The sequence below is a fragment of the Alosa sapidissima genome, chromosome 23, assembly GCF_018492685.1.
Source record: "Alosa sapidissima isolate fAloSap1 chromosome 23, fAloSap1.pri, whole genome shotgun sequence".
Lineage (NCBI taxonomy): Eukaryota > Metazoa > Chordata > Actinopteri > Clupeiformes > Clupeidae > Alosa > Alosa sapidissima.
The window spans coordinates 28965551-28980550 of record NC_055979.1 but is presented as its reverse complement, the minus strand read 5'-3'; the positions used below and the strand labels follow the sequence as shown (position 1 = coordinate 28980550).

General features: G+C 48.0%; 1 protein-coding gene across 1 annotated transcript in view; it reads right to left on the bottom strand.

Annotated features, from left to right (window-relative positions):
- Nucleotides 1-15000, bottom strand: part of lmo7b (LIM domain 7b) — a 43979-nt gene that overhangs the window by 3662 nt on the left and 25317 nt on the right. Inside the window, 14 exon segments of the mRNA XM_042081722.1 lie at nt 627-926; nt 2055-2229; nt 2829-2884; nt 3976-4020; nt 4488-4693; nt 4954-5052; nt 5233-5340; nt 5626-5651; nt 7637-7690; nt 7962-8025; nt 8629-8804; nt 10416-10577; nt 12282-12396; nt 13515-13793. Of these exon segments, the coding sequence (XP_041937656.1) occupies nt 627-926; nt 2055-2229; nt 2829-2884; nt 3976-4020; nt 4488-4693; nt 4954-5052; nt 5233-5340; nt 5626-5651; nt 7637-7690; nt 7962-8025; nt 8629-8804; nt 10416-10577; nt 12282-12396; nt 13515-13793 (1865 nt within the window).

Genomic DNA, 15000 nt, shown 5'->3' with positions numbered 1-15000 from the left:
TGCAGCATCCATACCACATACTGGTCCAAGGGCCTGCAGCGTCCACACCATATTCTGGTCCAAGTGTCCACATGGACCCAGTTTGAATCCGATCCCACCTCATATCTCTCTCTCTCTGCCCAATTCGCTTAGCATCATCAGTCCTTGGTGTGCAGATGACTCCATGTTATATTATATACACTATATATATATTATTATATACTATGAACTGCTCTGGAGACCACTGCACATTTTTTCTGATGCCATCCTATGGTTGCCGAGTGACATTCGACATTCGAGTTGATGGTCATATTCAAATTTGTAGTGGTCTCTTAATTTTGAATATATGACCATCAACTCATTCAAATGTCACTCAGCAACTGTAGGATGACATCAGAAAAATGTGCAGTGGCCTCTTCATTTGTTTTTTCCAGAGCTGTATGCTTTAGACCCAGCAAACTAGCTTTTGAGATGTGTGTGGCCTCTCCTCGTTTCTGTATGAGTGACCTGTAGTCTACCTGATGCGCTGAGGGGACATTATGGTTACGAGTGACCTGTAGTCTACCTGAGGCGCTGAAGGGACGTTATGAGTGACCTGTAGTCTACCTGATGCGCTGAGGGGACGTTATGAGTGACCTGTAGTCTACCTGATGCGCTGAGGGGACGTCTCCTCCTGTAGGGGGGTGGGGGAGGTGGAGGCGGGCCGGGCCCAGGGCCCCTGCCTCAGGCAGCTGGCGGAGAGACCGGCCGGGAGGGTGGAGGAACCTCCACCTCCACCACCACCACCGGCAGCTCCAGCTCCCCACATGGCTCCCATGCTGTAGCGGCCGGGGCCCCGGAGTCCTCCAACGCTGCCCATGGCAGAGTGCGGGCGCATGGGGTTGGAGGTGGCCGAGGAGGGCCTAGTCCAGGAGCTACCGCTGTGCAGGTCATCCAGAGACTCAAACCTGAGGAGAGAGGACACAGAAATTAATAAAACGAACATCATATTACACCTAAGAAGGAACAGCAGACATTAATAAAACGAACATTATATTACACCCAAGAAAGAATAACATCATATTACACCTAACAAGGAACAACAACAGCATGGACATGGACATTATATTATTTATCGATGGCTTGCGCTATGAAATGCATTATAGTCAATGGCTTGCGCTATTTGGTAAAAACTGGTCTGGCGCTGCGCTGAGCAAAGCGCTGCATTTTGCCGCTCTTGCGCGTGCCGCGGTTCAATCAGGTTGAACTTTGACCTTGGCGCGCTGTGAGTCGTTGGTATTTTGCGCTGAGCCCAGCGGCAAGCACAAGAAAAATCTGTGGGACGTCACCTCAACCAAGAGCAAGCTAGCGGCGAACGCAGCGAATACCGTGTCCAATGTGAACGCCCCTTCAAGCTACTGCATGCAAACCCAGCTCCTTATCCACTACACTAGCGTCACCCCTACACACAGAACTGAGTGACCTCCGCCATGATGCTCCGGCTGCCGTTGCGGCCGGTGTCACGCGATCTCCCGTTTTGGGGGCAGCCGTGGCCTACTGGTTAGCACTCTGGACTTGTAACCGGAGGGTTGCCGGTTCGATCCCCGACCAGTAGACACGGCTGAAGTGCCCTTGAGCAAGGCACCTAACTCCTCACTGCTCCCCGAGCGCCGCTGTTGATGCAGGCAGCTCACTGCGCCGGGATTAGTGTGTGCTGCACCTCACTGTGTGTACACTGTGTGCCGAGTGTGTTTCACTAATTCACGGATTGGGATAAATGCAGAGACCAAATTTCCCTCACGGGATCAAAAGAGTATATATACTCATACTTATACTTGTGGCCATTCGGTATATTGTTCTGAGTCATGTGCTTTGTGTTTACCTGTCTGTCACCATGTCTTTGTCTCCACCCATCTCCTTATTTGGTCTGTACTTCCTGTCTCATTAGTTTTCCCTCCATTTTCTGCTCCCACCTGTTCCCAGTTATTGTCTTGTTAGTCTGGTCCAGTCCTGTCTTTCTGTTAAGTAGTCTGTGTATTTCAACCCCCGTGGCTCTGTGTTTTGTCGGTTAGTCTCTTGTGATTTCTCATACTGACCTCCTGACGGGGTTGATGGGCTCCTTGTAGAGGCTGCTGCTGCTGCTGCGCTGGCGGATCCAGCTGCTGTCCCGGTTCAGCGGGGTCCTCTTGCGCATCTCCGCCAGGATCTGCTGCCGCTCAAACTCCACCTGGGACATCTGCTGACCCAGCTTCTTCTCCACCCGCACCGCACCTGCCAATCACAGGAGAGCATTACGCCAGCTGGGCCAATCAGAGTGGGGCGCTATTACAGGAGGACCAATGAGAGGGCAGTCAGGAAGAGAGGGACCGAAGAGAGGGACCAATGAGAGGGCAGTCAGGAAGAGAGGGACCAATGAGAGGGCAGTCAGCAAGAGAGGGACCAATGAGAGGGCAGTCAGCAAGAGAGGGACCAATGAGAGGGCAGTCAGGAAGAGAGGGACCAAAGAGAGGGACCAATGAGAGGGCAGTCAGGAAGAGAGGGACCAATGAGAGGGCAGTCAGCAAGAGAGGGACCAATGAGAGGGCAGTCAGCAAGAGAGGGACCAATGAGAGGGCAGTCAGCAAGAGAGGGACCAATGAGAGGGCAGTCAGGAAGAGAGGGACCGAAAAGAGAAGGTTGCCATCAGAAAAGGACCAGAGAGAGGAAAGTATATAAACATGAAACAGCTCAGTGCATGGTATACTTGTTACATTACACATCTGTGTTTGTCTGCTTTATGTTGCTATTCTGTCTAACAAAGAGGACATTTGTGTCCCATTTTACTTGGAGAGTCCCCTTTAGACTGTCTGAGATCCCACAGCCGCACTTACCTCCGTCTTCATGCTGGTGAAAGGAGTCCAGTGTTGGGGTGGACTTGGACTTAGTCCTGAAACACACACACACACACACACACACACACACACACACAGGTATGAACACACTGGGAAATGCACTGAAATGGCTCATCAAGTAGACCAACAAGAAAGGACAAGGCACAACAAGCGGTCATACTTTAGACTTGAATGTCTTATAATAATTGTTTTTTTATGTAGGCCATCTGACTTTACTATAAACTGTTATAGCATACACATACAGAACACCTAGACTGAACGCTAGAGCACCAGTTCCTCATCCTTAAAGGGCCAGCACACAGTTTCATACTGGAAGAGCTTAAAAACAGAACCAGAGGCACAATGCAGTGTTATTTAGCAGGACAATGTTCAGATAGATCAGTGGTTCCCAACTTTTCTGGCTCACGGCACCTCTAAACTCATCGCTCCATCCACGGCACCTCTAAACTCATCTTTTCTTTACTTTTTACGCTCAACCTCCTTTGTGAAAATAAGGGCGTTTTCCCCCCGAGATAGATCACAAGGTTTTCACACTGATTTTATCCCAGATCATAGGCGGACTCATTAAAAATGTTGCGCTTGTACCTGGGTTTGATTTGTGTCCAAACAGCAACGTTTAGAGCAGAGCAAGACTTGTAAACAAAACTCCAAACACAATTAAATTACTCCCATATTGGTCAGATTATTGCTTTGATTTTAACAGATGTTCCAGGCATAAACTACCGCTCTAGAGTTTGTTTTGTTCTGAAATAGAGTGTGATTGCTGTGTTCACATAAACCCAAATGGACCAGTCTCTTAGGGTGTCACTCCTCATTCAGATTCAACTACCGGTACTTCAAAAACAGGTGTGGAAGCAGCCCAAGTCTATTTTCTATGTACAACTGTAAATCATACGTAAACTACTCTCCAGTTTAAACCCTTGGTTGCTTTGCTCTTCATGATACAAATGTGTTCCAAGATTAATGTCTAGCTACTGTCTTTTATATTCACGAACCCTCATAAATTATGATCAAAATAAATGATGCCGAATGACCCTAGGCCATAAGGCCGCCCTGTGTTTGATGCCCATGTCCAGCGTAACCATCACAGTGGGCACTGGTTCACTGGGTGCCCTGGCACACTGACCTGTCTGCAGCAGCGAGTGTGGCAAAGCTGTACGAGTCATCAGGCCTGAAGCACACAGCAACGGAGGCCACGGCAAACGAACAGGAGCAGAGACACACACACACACACACAAACACAGAGAGAGAGAGAGATACACACACAAACACACACGCAGATACAAAACACACACACACACACACACACACACACACACACACAGACACACACACAGATTTACACAGCAATGGACACACAGAGGTAACACACACACACACACACACACAAATACAGCACACATGCATAAAGGCACATTGAGGAGTAAGAGCTGATTACACAGCAGGAAGACAAGTAGGCTGGATAAAAACAAATGATTGTTGAAGGTCATCTAAACTAATGATAATCACACCTTATCAAAAGACAACATGTAGCCTACACCATAAAATATGTATCTATGTAATGATAATCTTTACAGTTAGTCTGAGGGCACAGTCATTACAGTGTTCTGATGAAGGTCACTTGACCTCCCTCCTCACCACTGATTGGCTGTGGTGCCATCACACTCATCTAGCCCCGCCTCCTTTGATGGAAAGCTGTCTGCACTATGTATTGGCTCCTCCCTCATCTTCACAGGCCCATCCTCCTCTGGAGACTGATTGGAGGTCACAAATGGTGAGGAAGCGGATTGGCGGGAAAAAGGTCGTGGAGTGCCGGCATTGGCCACCTCAAAGACTCTGAGCTCCTGAAGGGGGTGGGGAGTGTGATTGGTTAAGAGATTGTGATGTAATTTGTATTGTGCCACAACACAAATTAGCACCACTGCAGACATTTTTAAACAGAGGATATTGCACAGAATAAGCCAACAGCACAGTAAATCTGATGTGTTTGTGCAGGGTCACTAGACACCTTTGACCGCAGCTTCCCAGCGAACTGGGGAGCTCCTCGGAGTGGCCATGTACAGCATGTACACATTTCCCTCGTTGAGAAAAACAAGACCCTCACCTCTGGCCCCCTGAGTCCATCGCCATGGTTACCACCCACTTCCTGCTGGGCTCGTCTCCACTCATCTTCTAGCCTCTGCTGGTCACGCTGGTATTTCTCCTGTGGCACACACACACATACACACACACACACACCTAAGGTCTTTTTGCATAACATCAATTTCCCGTCATAAGCCAACCCAAAGTTGACAGAACACAAGCCTTTAGTCATGTGTATCTGTGAACCTAAACCACTGAACAGCTTAGCTGTGCAGCCTACGCATGCAGTACCCCTGGCTACCTGCAGGAGGCGCTCTTGCTCTCTCTGCCAGGACTCGTGCTTCTTCCTGTCCTCCTCCGGGTTCCAGGACCAGCGGCCAGCTGGCGCACTGATGGACGGCACCTGCAACTGAGGAGTCCGTAACCATGACGATGAGTCAGACGGAGATAACCATGCAAACATTAATCACATGCAAACATGCTGCTGTGTTCCTCTGAGAAACCCCATTATTTACATTTGCAGTTTATGGCTGTACGAAAGCCGTCAAATTAGAATATCACACTCCTGCATATTTTACACGGCCTCATTTGAAGCGGTCAGCTTTCAACATTTTAAATCTACCAGTACACGTCAACATTTCAAATCTATGAACACGTACTAAAAACACATAGAAGAGAAGTTATACACACTTACATCAGATATGGCTGATTCTGATCCTCCTGTCAAAGAGAGTTTGTGTCAGGGGAGAATGTGTAAGCACAGGCAAGCACTTCAAAGACTCACTGATGGTTCACACTAAACTACCATTGCTCATCTAAACTGGTTATCCTGCTTGATTTCCTTCAATCAGAGCCTACATTGTTGTTTCTGCCTGAGAGAATGCCTTTTCTGACTGATCACCAATACGTTTAAAAATAACTGGAGACCATAACACTCTTCTTGAAAATGCAATTATCTATGACATTTCAGCGGTTCACCAGGGGAGGCTTTTAGCATACAGACAGGTCAGATTTGTATCGGCATTGAGTTTTAAAAGCCTTCGCTGCTGAGCCACACACACACACGTACACACACACACACACACAGGTTGAAGGCCCTTCAGTCCCTTTCAGTTGCGAAGGGTCAAATTAATCTCTGCAGGACGGGTTCACAACACTCCACATGTCAGTCATTGAGGTATGGCGACACAAACACAGCCGTGGATGAGGACTCTCTCTGGTTCTACTGGGCAGCTGCTTTGTGTTCTACTGGGCAGCTGCTTTGTGTTCTACTGGGCAGCTGAGAAGTTTGCTTTGTGTTCTACAGGGCAGCTGCTTTGTGTTCTACTGTTCTACAGGGCAGCGGCTTTGTGTTCTACTGGGCAACTGCTTTGTGTTCTACTGGGCAGCTGAGAAGTTTGCTTTGTGTTCTACTGGGCAGCTGCTTTGTGTTCTAGTGTTCTACTGGGCAGCTGCTTTGTGTTCTACAGGGCAGCTGCTTTGTGTTCTACTGGGCAGCTGAGAAGTTTGCTTTGTGTTCTACTGGGCAGCTGCTTTGTGTTCTAGTGTTCTACTGGGCAGCTGCTTTGTGTTCTAGTGTTCTACTGGGCAGCTGCTTTGTGTTCTACTGGGCAGCTGCTTTGTGTTCTACTGGGCAGCTGCTTTGTGTTCTACTGGGCAGCTGCTTTGTGTTCTACTGGGCAGCTGCTTTGTGTTCTACAGGGCAGCTGCTTTGTGTTCTACTGGGCAGCTGCTTTGTGTTCTACTGTTCTACAGGGCAGCGGCTTTGTGTTCTACTGGGCAACTGCTTTGTGTTCTACTGGGCAGCTGAGAAGTTTGCTTTGTGTTCTACTGTTCTACAGGGCAGCTGCTTTGTGTTCTACAGGGCAGCGGCTTTGTGTTCTACAGGGCAGCTGAGAAGTCCCCCCACCCGCCTCGTCTTTACAGTCAAAGTTCTCATCCAGGACAGCATGCGGCTCCATAGCACAGTGTAAACTAAACTAATACACACACTTTAAAATAAATAAACAAATAAATAACAAACAAATAAATAAACAAACAAACAAACAAACAAACAAACAAACAAACAAACAAACAAACCAAACAGAAGTGCAAATAACCACAGCAATCTCATTCTGCATTACCACAGAGATAGACCCAGGAGCTCACTCCTGATGCAGGGACTCCTGGGGAGGCGACATCATGACATTTGACATTTACCAACACACACACAGAGCAGGACATTACAGGGCCAACACATATATAATATAAGGCATCTCAAGACTGGAGCGGAATGAGGCTCTCAAGGAGAGTGTTTGGATGGCAGCTGAGGTGGGGTGAAGAGATGCTCTATAACAAACATGGAATAAATAACAGACTGCCCCCCCCCCCCGGCCCGCCCCTACGGCCGCACAACCTGAAGACAAGGTCACCAACCCCAACAGACTGCCCCCTCCTACGGCAGCACAACGTCACCAACCCCAACAGACTGCCCCCTCCTACTGCAGCACATGTTATTAACACATTAATTAAGACAAAACCAGCCATTAAGACCCCACAAACGTTAATTAACTTAATCAAATTATGTAAGCAGCCAATAATTTCATTCCTTCTGAACCAGTCTGAATTAAATAACCCTCAGCTTTTTATTCCCATTACAAACACACACACACCATCATAATTAAGTCCAAAGCACCGATTTCCCCCCCACACACTCAGCTGTTTACCTGAAAAAAATTCTAGCCTCCTTCTACGGTTTTTCATAGCAATGCGCTCATAGTCTACACAGAGCAATAGGAGAGAGCAGGTCATGTGTCAGTGGCCAGCACAGACTGCTGGTGTGTGAGTGTGAGTGTGAGTGTGAGTGTGAGTGTGAGTGTGAGTGTGAGTGTGAGTGTGAGTGTGAGTGTGAGTGTGAGTGTGAGTGTGAGTGTGAGTGTGAGTGTGAGTGTGGGTGTGGGTGTGGGTGTGGGTGTGGGTGTGAGTGTGGGTGTGAGTGTGAGTGTGGGTGTGAGTGTGGGTGTGAGTGTGGTGATACAGCAGTGCAATTACCTTTGTTTCTCAAAGTCACAGCCTCCTTGTGGAAACCACCATTTATTTCGGAGGGTCCCACACCCTGTAACAACACAATATCTCAACACAATAAAATATTTCCCCATCGCTCTATCAATAGTTTACTGTGGCTCTCCAATCCACCCGGACACAATCTCAGTTTGAGATGGATCAGTTTTCAGACTGCTCTTTCACACCCTTCATAAACAAACTAAATTACTAAATGGTGATTTCTTCTCCACAGTAATAACTTCTCTCTTTCACACAATAGGGCCGCAACGATTATTTTGAAAGTCCATCATTCTATCGATTAATCAAGTAGTTGCCAGAAAATGAGGACACAGAGCAGGAAGCAAAGCAGAACATATTTAAGTTGAAGCACATTTTAAAGAAAGAAGAGACACAAACCGTTTTACAATTACCAAAAATGTTGACAATTCATTTAATAGTGAACGACTAATGAATTAATTGATTAATTGTTGCAGCCCTACCAAACAACACTTCTTACCTCTTTAGGACTTTCCCACTGGTTTTAGTCTGACACAGTATCTGACAGGACACTCAACAAGGTCAGACCCGACTGGGCCCCTTTCTACATCACCGCACATACGGACACATGCAGAGCTGGACACTGAAGAGCTGTGAGGAGTTCTACGGCGGTACTCACGTTGTAGGTCAGGCCGTTAGTTAAGGGCTCGGCCGCAGGGGCCGCGGTGATGCTGGGGTCCTGACGGACGTCGACGTAGTGCTCGGGGCGACCTACAAGTGTTGAATCCGCACTGGTCAGATTGAGGGTCTTATGGCTTTTAAACGGCAGGGAAGGATGGCCGCTCCAGCCCCAATCTGCGACACACAGCGCAGCCCAGCGTGGCGTGTACACACACACGCACGCACGAGCGCGCCGCCAACGCCGAGGGGACCAAAATGACAGAAAAGCCGCAAAATCAGTCAAATCTGTCTGACGTGATTTTAGGTTTCAAACACCAGGATGGCCTCAAGTCAGTCACAATCATCATCATGATCATGATCTTATTGGATATAAGGTTACACAGCGAGAGGCCTTAATGTATACAAATAAACCACATTGTCTGTGCTGTATGCATTGGATTGCTGTTAAAACGTGACAAATTGTGTTACGTGAACAAATTAAATGCAAATGAACTATTGTGAGAATAGAGGAAAATGTCAGTGCTGAGGAAATTTAGTTCCAAAAGGTTAGAAAGCAAGGAAGCCACCCTGGTTAGCCAGCTTTTCAGCCCGATGGTTGGAGGTTTGCTTTGGGTGAAACCGAGGACACCAGACCGACCACCTTTCCCACAACCAACACACTTTAACCCAAAGCACCCAATACGTAGCACATAGCAGAGCACACACACACACACAAATACACACACACACACACACAAACACACAGAAATACAGAGCTTCCCACGACCAACACACTTTAACCCAAAGCACCCAATACATATACATAACAGAGCATATTCACTCACACACACAGAGCTTTCAACTAAATTAAAGCAGTCGCACATAGCACAGTCAAGTTTAAAAGACACACACAGCCACACACACACACACACACACACACACCCCTTTCAGACATCCATCACACATTTCATATCCATCTACACACACACTCCCAAACCTCCACACCCAGACTGGAAACAAGTATTTCAAACTGCCCAGCAGACCTACACCTCTAGTAAGACCATCTAATGTTTTATTCCTGTGTATAGAGAGAGAGAGGGTGCACAAGAACAGCCAACAGCCCTAACTAGAGAGGGTGCACAAGAACAGCCAACACCCCTGGCGTGGGAAACTGGCTGTCCCCGCTCACAGACCAACATGCAAAACTGACCAAGAAATATGAAGAAATGGTCAAGAACAATGTGCATTTGCATGCAAGTCTACAGAAGACAGGGCCTTCATCTGGGGTCTATGACAAGGCAAGGCACGGCACAGCACAGCTGTCTATGGTGACTTGACCTACAGGTGTACATCTACTGCTGACTCTAGCACAGGGAGGATTAAAGCTACACCACTGCTGTTACAGCACCGAGAAACCAGACACACACACACACACACACAAAAGGGGTGTGTGTGACACTCAAGACGGACGACACACACACACAGACATTTGAAATGTGGTATTTAGCCCCATGCTGGACACACGCACACCCCTCTAGACATACATAACGACACACACAAAGACGCGCACACACACACACACACAAACACAAAGACGCGCACACACACAGAGCGGGCCTCACCGGCACACAGACACACACAGAGCGGGCCTCACCGGCACACAAACACCCCCACCCATCCACACACACACAGAGCGGGCCTCACCGGCACACAAACACACACACACACACACACACACACACACACACACACACACACACACACACACCCGCACCCATCCACACACACACACAGAGCGGGCCTCACCGGCATGTCCATGGCGGCGCACGTCCATGAGGAGGTTGCCCTTGGCGAGAGCCTGGGCCATGCTGTCCTTCCACTGGGTGTAGCTCATGTGCCCCACACTGTGCCCACCTACTGACCGGATCTCATCGCCCACACACAGCTGGCACAGCTCCGCAGGACTGCCTGGGGGGGGGGGGGGGTCAAAGGTCAAAGGGCTCATTTACCCAACCCTCAACGGTGGGCAGCTCTACAAACTGCAATCATGTCAATACACTAGTGTGCAGCTGTTGCACAGCAGAGGATCAAATCAACGGGTTTCTGGCGTCTCTGGACAGTACTTTACCGGTTGGTTGGACGGGCAAATTCATACCAAGATAACCGCTTAACAGCAGAGAGCAAAATGCCCAGATCCACCGAAACTGCATACCAACCACAGCATTCCACAACATTCCAAGAGAGCAGAACATACCTGAGAGCAGAACATTCCAAGAGAGCAGAACATACCTGAGAGCAGAACATACCTGAGAGCAGAACATACCTGAGAGCCACCTGAGTTACCAGTGAGGACATTCCTCATGCCTGACGACACACACACCTAAGCAACGCTGTGCGTAGTAACTAAGTTACACTAAATCAATCTCATATAAGTACACTAAATCACTCTCAAAGTGTGAATCGTCGGCTGTCTGTACGCGACTTGAGGCCGAAGGGAACTCACTTTTGGGCGTCCTGTCCTGTCTCAGGGGCTATCTAGGTTATGGGATTCTGCTACCGCAGTGGAGCAGACCAGAGCTGGACATCAGGGTGCATTATGTCCCCTCAAGCCAGCAGACACTATATATAAGTATATATACTTTTTTGATCCCGTGAGGGAAATTTGGTCTCTGCATTTAACCCAATCATTGAATTAGTGAATTAGTGAAACACAAACAAGCACACACTAATCCCGGCGCAGTGAGCTGCCTGCAACAACAGCGGCGCTCGGGGAGCAGTGAGGGGTTAGGTGCCTTGCTCAAGGGCACTTCAGCCGTGCCTACTGGTCGGGGATCGAACCAGCGACCCTCCGGTTACAAGTCCAGAGTGCTAACCAGTAGGCCACGGCTGCCCCCGACTAATCCTCCTGATGCATGCAGAGTAACACCTACACACCTCTCCTACTCAACATAAATCATGCATGTACCCCTTAGCTAAAACAGAGGACACACACCTGTACCAGGATGGCGTGCTCTTCCGCAGCTATCTGAGCACGCTCGCTCACACACAACCATGTAAACCATCAAACTCCTTTACCATGGCCATGCACTGAATGATGTACCTTCACAGCTCTCTCTACACACACACACACACACACACACACACACTCCTTTATTCCTTTGGCAGACGCTTTTTCCCTAAGCCACCACACAACTGAGGAGCAACAATACAACCACAAAACGAGCCACTGAAGAAAACACCAGTTTACAAATGGACTAAACTATCAGGAGCACAAAATCAACCTTTAATCAACATGCACTGGTCACTTCTCAAAAGCCATGCATTTCACACAGTTACCTAAGATGACTGTATTAGATTCACATTCCTGAGGTTGCACAAGGTGAATTAGCAAGCTGAGCCCAGACCCACGAAGCACTGAACACATACAAGGTTAAACAACTAACTAAAGCGTACCAACAACTAACTAAAGCGTAAAATACTCATCTTAACTTTGTAAATATGTCAAATAAGCTCCTTAAAAAACACCTTTACTTGTGCATTGTTGGAGCAAACTTCAGGGACCTGAAGCCAAAGAATCAACATGCCCTTCTTCTCACCTGAAACCTGTGCTCACCCGAGCATTGCCCTGACCTCACCTGTCCTAAGGCAGGTGTCCCCAGGTGCTGCCCTTACCTGGCTGGATGGCCGTGATGCGTGCGCCAGTAGAGTCCCAGTGGGTCTGGAAGCCAAAGTCCGTACCAGTGTTGGGTCTCTGGTTCAGACTGACTCGCATGTCACTGTGGAGCACCTGAGAGAGAGAGAGAGAGAGAGAGAGAGAGAGAGAGAGAGAGAGAGAGAGAGAGAGAGAGAGAGAGAGAGAGAGAGAGAGAAAAGGCATGGAGGGAAAGAGTGAGATGGAAAGAGGGAGAGAGAGGAGAGAGAGAACAGGAGTAGAAGTAGAAGGTTACATCTGAGGATCCTGTGTCATGAGTTTCCTGCAAGAAACTGGAGCTCACCTACTGCATCACCACACACACACACACACACACACACACACACACACACCTGACATCACACAAAATGCACGCAAAGGCATGTACCATGCACTTCCATGACACTAACTTCAAAGAAGATCAGATTCCAAAACACAATGGATAACACCAGTCCTCTATTTGACTCAAGCACAGGAGAGAGTTTGGGTGTGCTGGAGTGTTGATTTGGACTGAATCCACCAACATTAACTAGGCCAGAAGGAACCACAGCTACAAGCTAGAATGTGCTAGAATGTGGCTCTAGAATGCGGCTCTAGAATGCGGCTCTAGAATGCAAGTAGTAGGAGCAGCTGGTCTGCGCTTTTAGAATTTGCCTGCTGATGGTTCATAGAGCCAAGCATACACTGTGCAATTTGTTTCAATCGCCTACGGCATAGTGACACACACACACTACACACTTAAATTGGGCACAGTTGCTGTGCTCACATCCACAGTCAAACTGCTCACACAGCAAGACAGCCAATAGAATCTGATTGGATCAGATCCGATCTCATGTTTTTTTTAGTATATTTTTTGGGGCTTTTTGCCTTTATTCCAATAGGACAGTGAAGATAGACAGGAAGTGAGTGGGAGAGAGAGATGGGGTGGGATCGGGACATGACCGCAGGTCGGATTCGAACCTGGGTCCCCGTGGGCACTTGGACACGTACATGGTACGGGCGCTGTAGCCTGCTGCGCCGCAGCGCCCCCCTGATCTCATGTTTTAAAAGGCAAAGACTTAGTTATAGTCCCAATCACAAAAGATAGACTATGGTTCTGGTTTAGAACTGCCTATAGAAGGTGGACTATGGAGGACTGCTGTTCTGTTGCTGACCCAATTATAGCAAGATGTGGACTATGATCAGGGCTTTACCAGAACCATAGTCCTTCTTACCTCTCTCTCCACACTCTGAGCTCCAGATGTGTAGTCAGGGAGCGATGCGGTGAAGTTGGGAGCAGATGATTGGTTGTTGGGAGCAGATGATTGGTTGATGCCGGCAGAGGTCCGCCCACCTTCCTCCCTTCTCTCCTGTCTAGGACTATTCTGCATGGGTGGAGCCAAAGGTCGCTCGAAATCGGCAAAGGTCGCGACCTTTCCGTAGGGGGCAGGCGTACTGGGGAAGAGAGCGTGGCCCTTTGCGTTGCTCATCAGGCTTTTATGAGAGTCATCCTTCTACATGGACACACACACGGACACACACACACGGGGACACACACACACGGACACACACACACGGACACACGAAAACCAGGTCAAGACACAGGCACATTGACCAGTGAGATGAATTAAAACCAGTGGATGCAGCAGGAACAACAACACAAACACTGTAAACAGGACAATGATCTCTGATGCAGCAAAGCATAACACGGGTCATTTAAAACAGAAATTACTCAAAAGAAAATTCACATTTATTTCTTTAGCAAACGCTTTCATATAAAGCGACTTACAAAATGACAAACAACTACATTGCAAAGGAAGCCTTCGGTAACACTAAATGCTACTTCCAGAGGATGCAGAAGTTTAAGAAAACTGGTCAAAGTGTCGTTGAAGGAGAGAGTGGTAGAAGGAGGAAGCAGACAGTAGAAGGGAAGTGCACGTGTTGGGTTGTTAGATGCGGGTGTTGGGTTGTTAGATGCGGGTGCTGGGTTGTTTGATGTTATTGTTGGAGCACAAAAGCTTTGCTCTGCTTGCAGCACAGTAACAAGATGCTCCTTCAGAGAAGAATTCAATAGTAAGCTACTGAGGAACAGACAGTCTATGCCCTTCACACACACAAGGTTGAGTTTCAGTCTGCAGTGGGAAAACGGAGCACACACACCTATGGGCACAATTCATTATTTACAGCAGAAGCCAGGTGATCAGGTAGAGGGGTAACACTACTCCACACACACACACAGAGAGAGAGAGTAAGGACAAGAAAGTGTGTGTGTGTTTGTGTGTGTGTGTGTGTGTGTGTAACAAAAGTGACTTGCCCAGTTAAGGCAACTGACTGACAAAACTGCTTAAGTATTGGGTCTGTAGAGCTTATGCTAATATTCATATTTACAAACTGACTGACTCCTGGTGTCTTTTGTAAATATTAGTCCAGTCAATCAGTCCATCCATCATCACAGAGCAACAAGGTAGGCGAGGCACAATAACACACACCAGAGCTACGATCACACACTACCAGAGCTACGATCACAAGCCTGAGCAGTGGGGCTGTACTGGAGCTTATGCCAATATTCACATTTACAAACTCAACTAATATTTACAAACGACACCAGGAGTCAGTCAGACAGTCAATGAGTCAATCATCACAGGTCAACAAGGCAGGAGAACGGCAATCAGACTACCAGAGCAACGTTCACACAACCGGACGCGGTCACTAAACACCAGA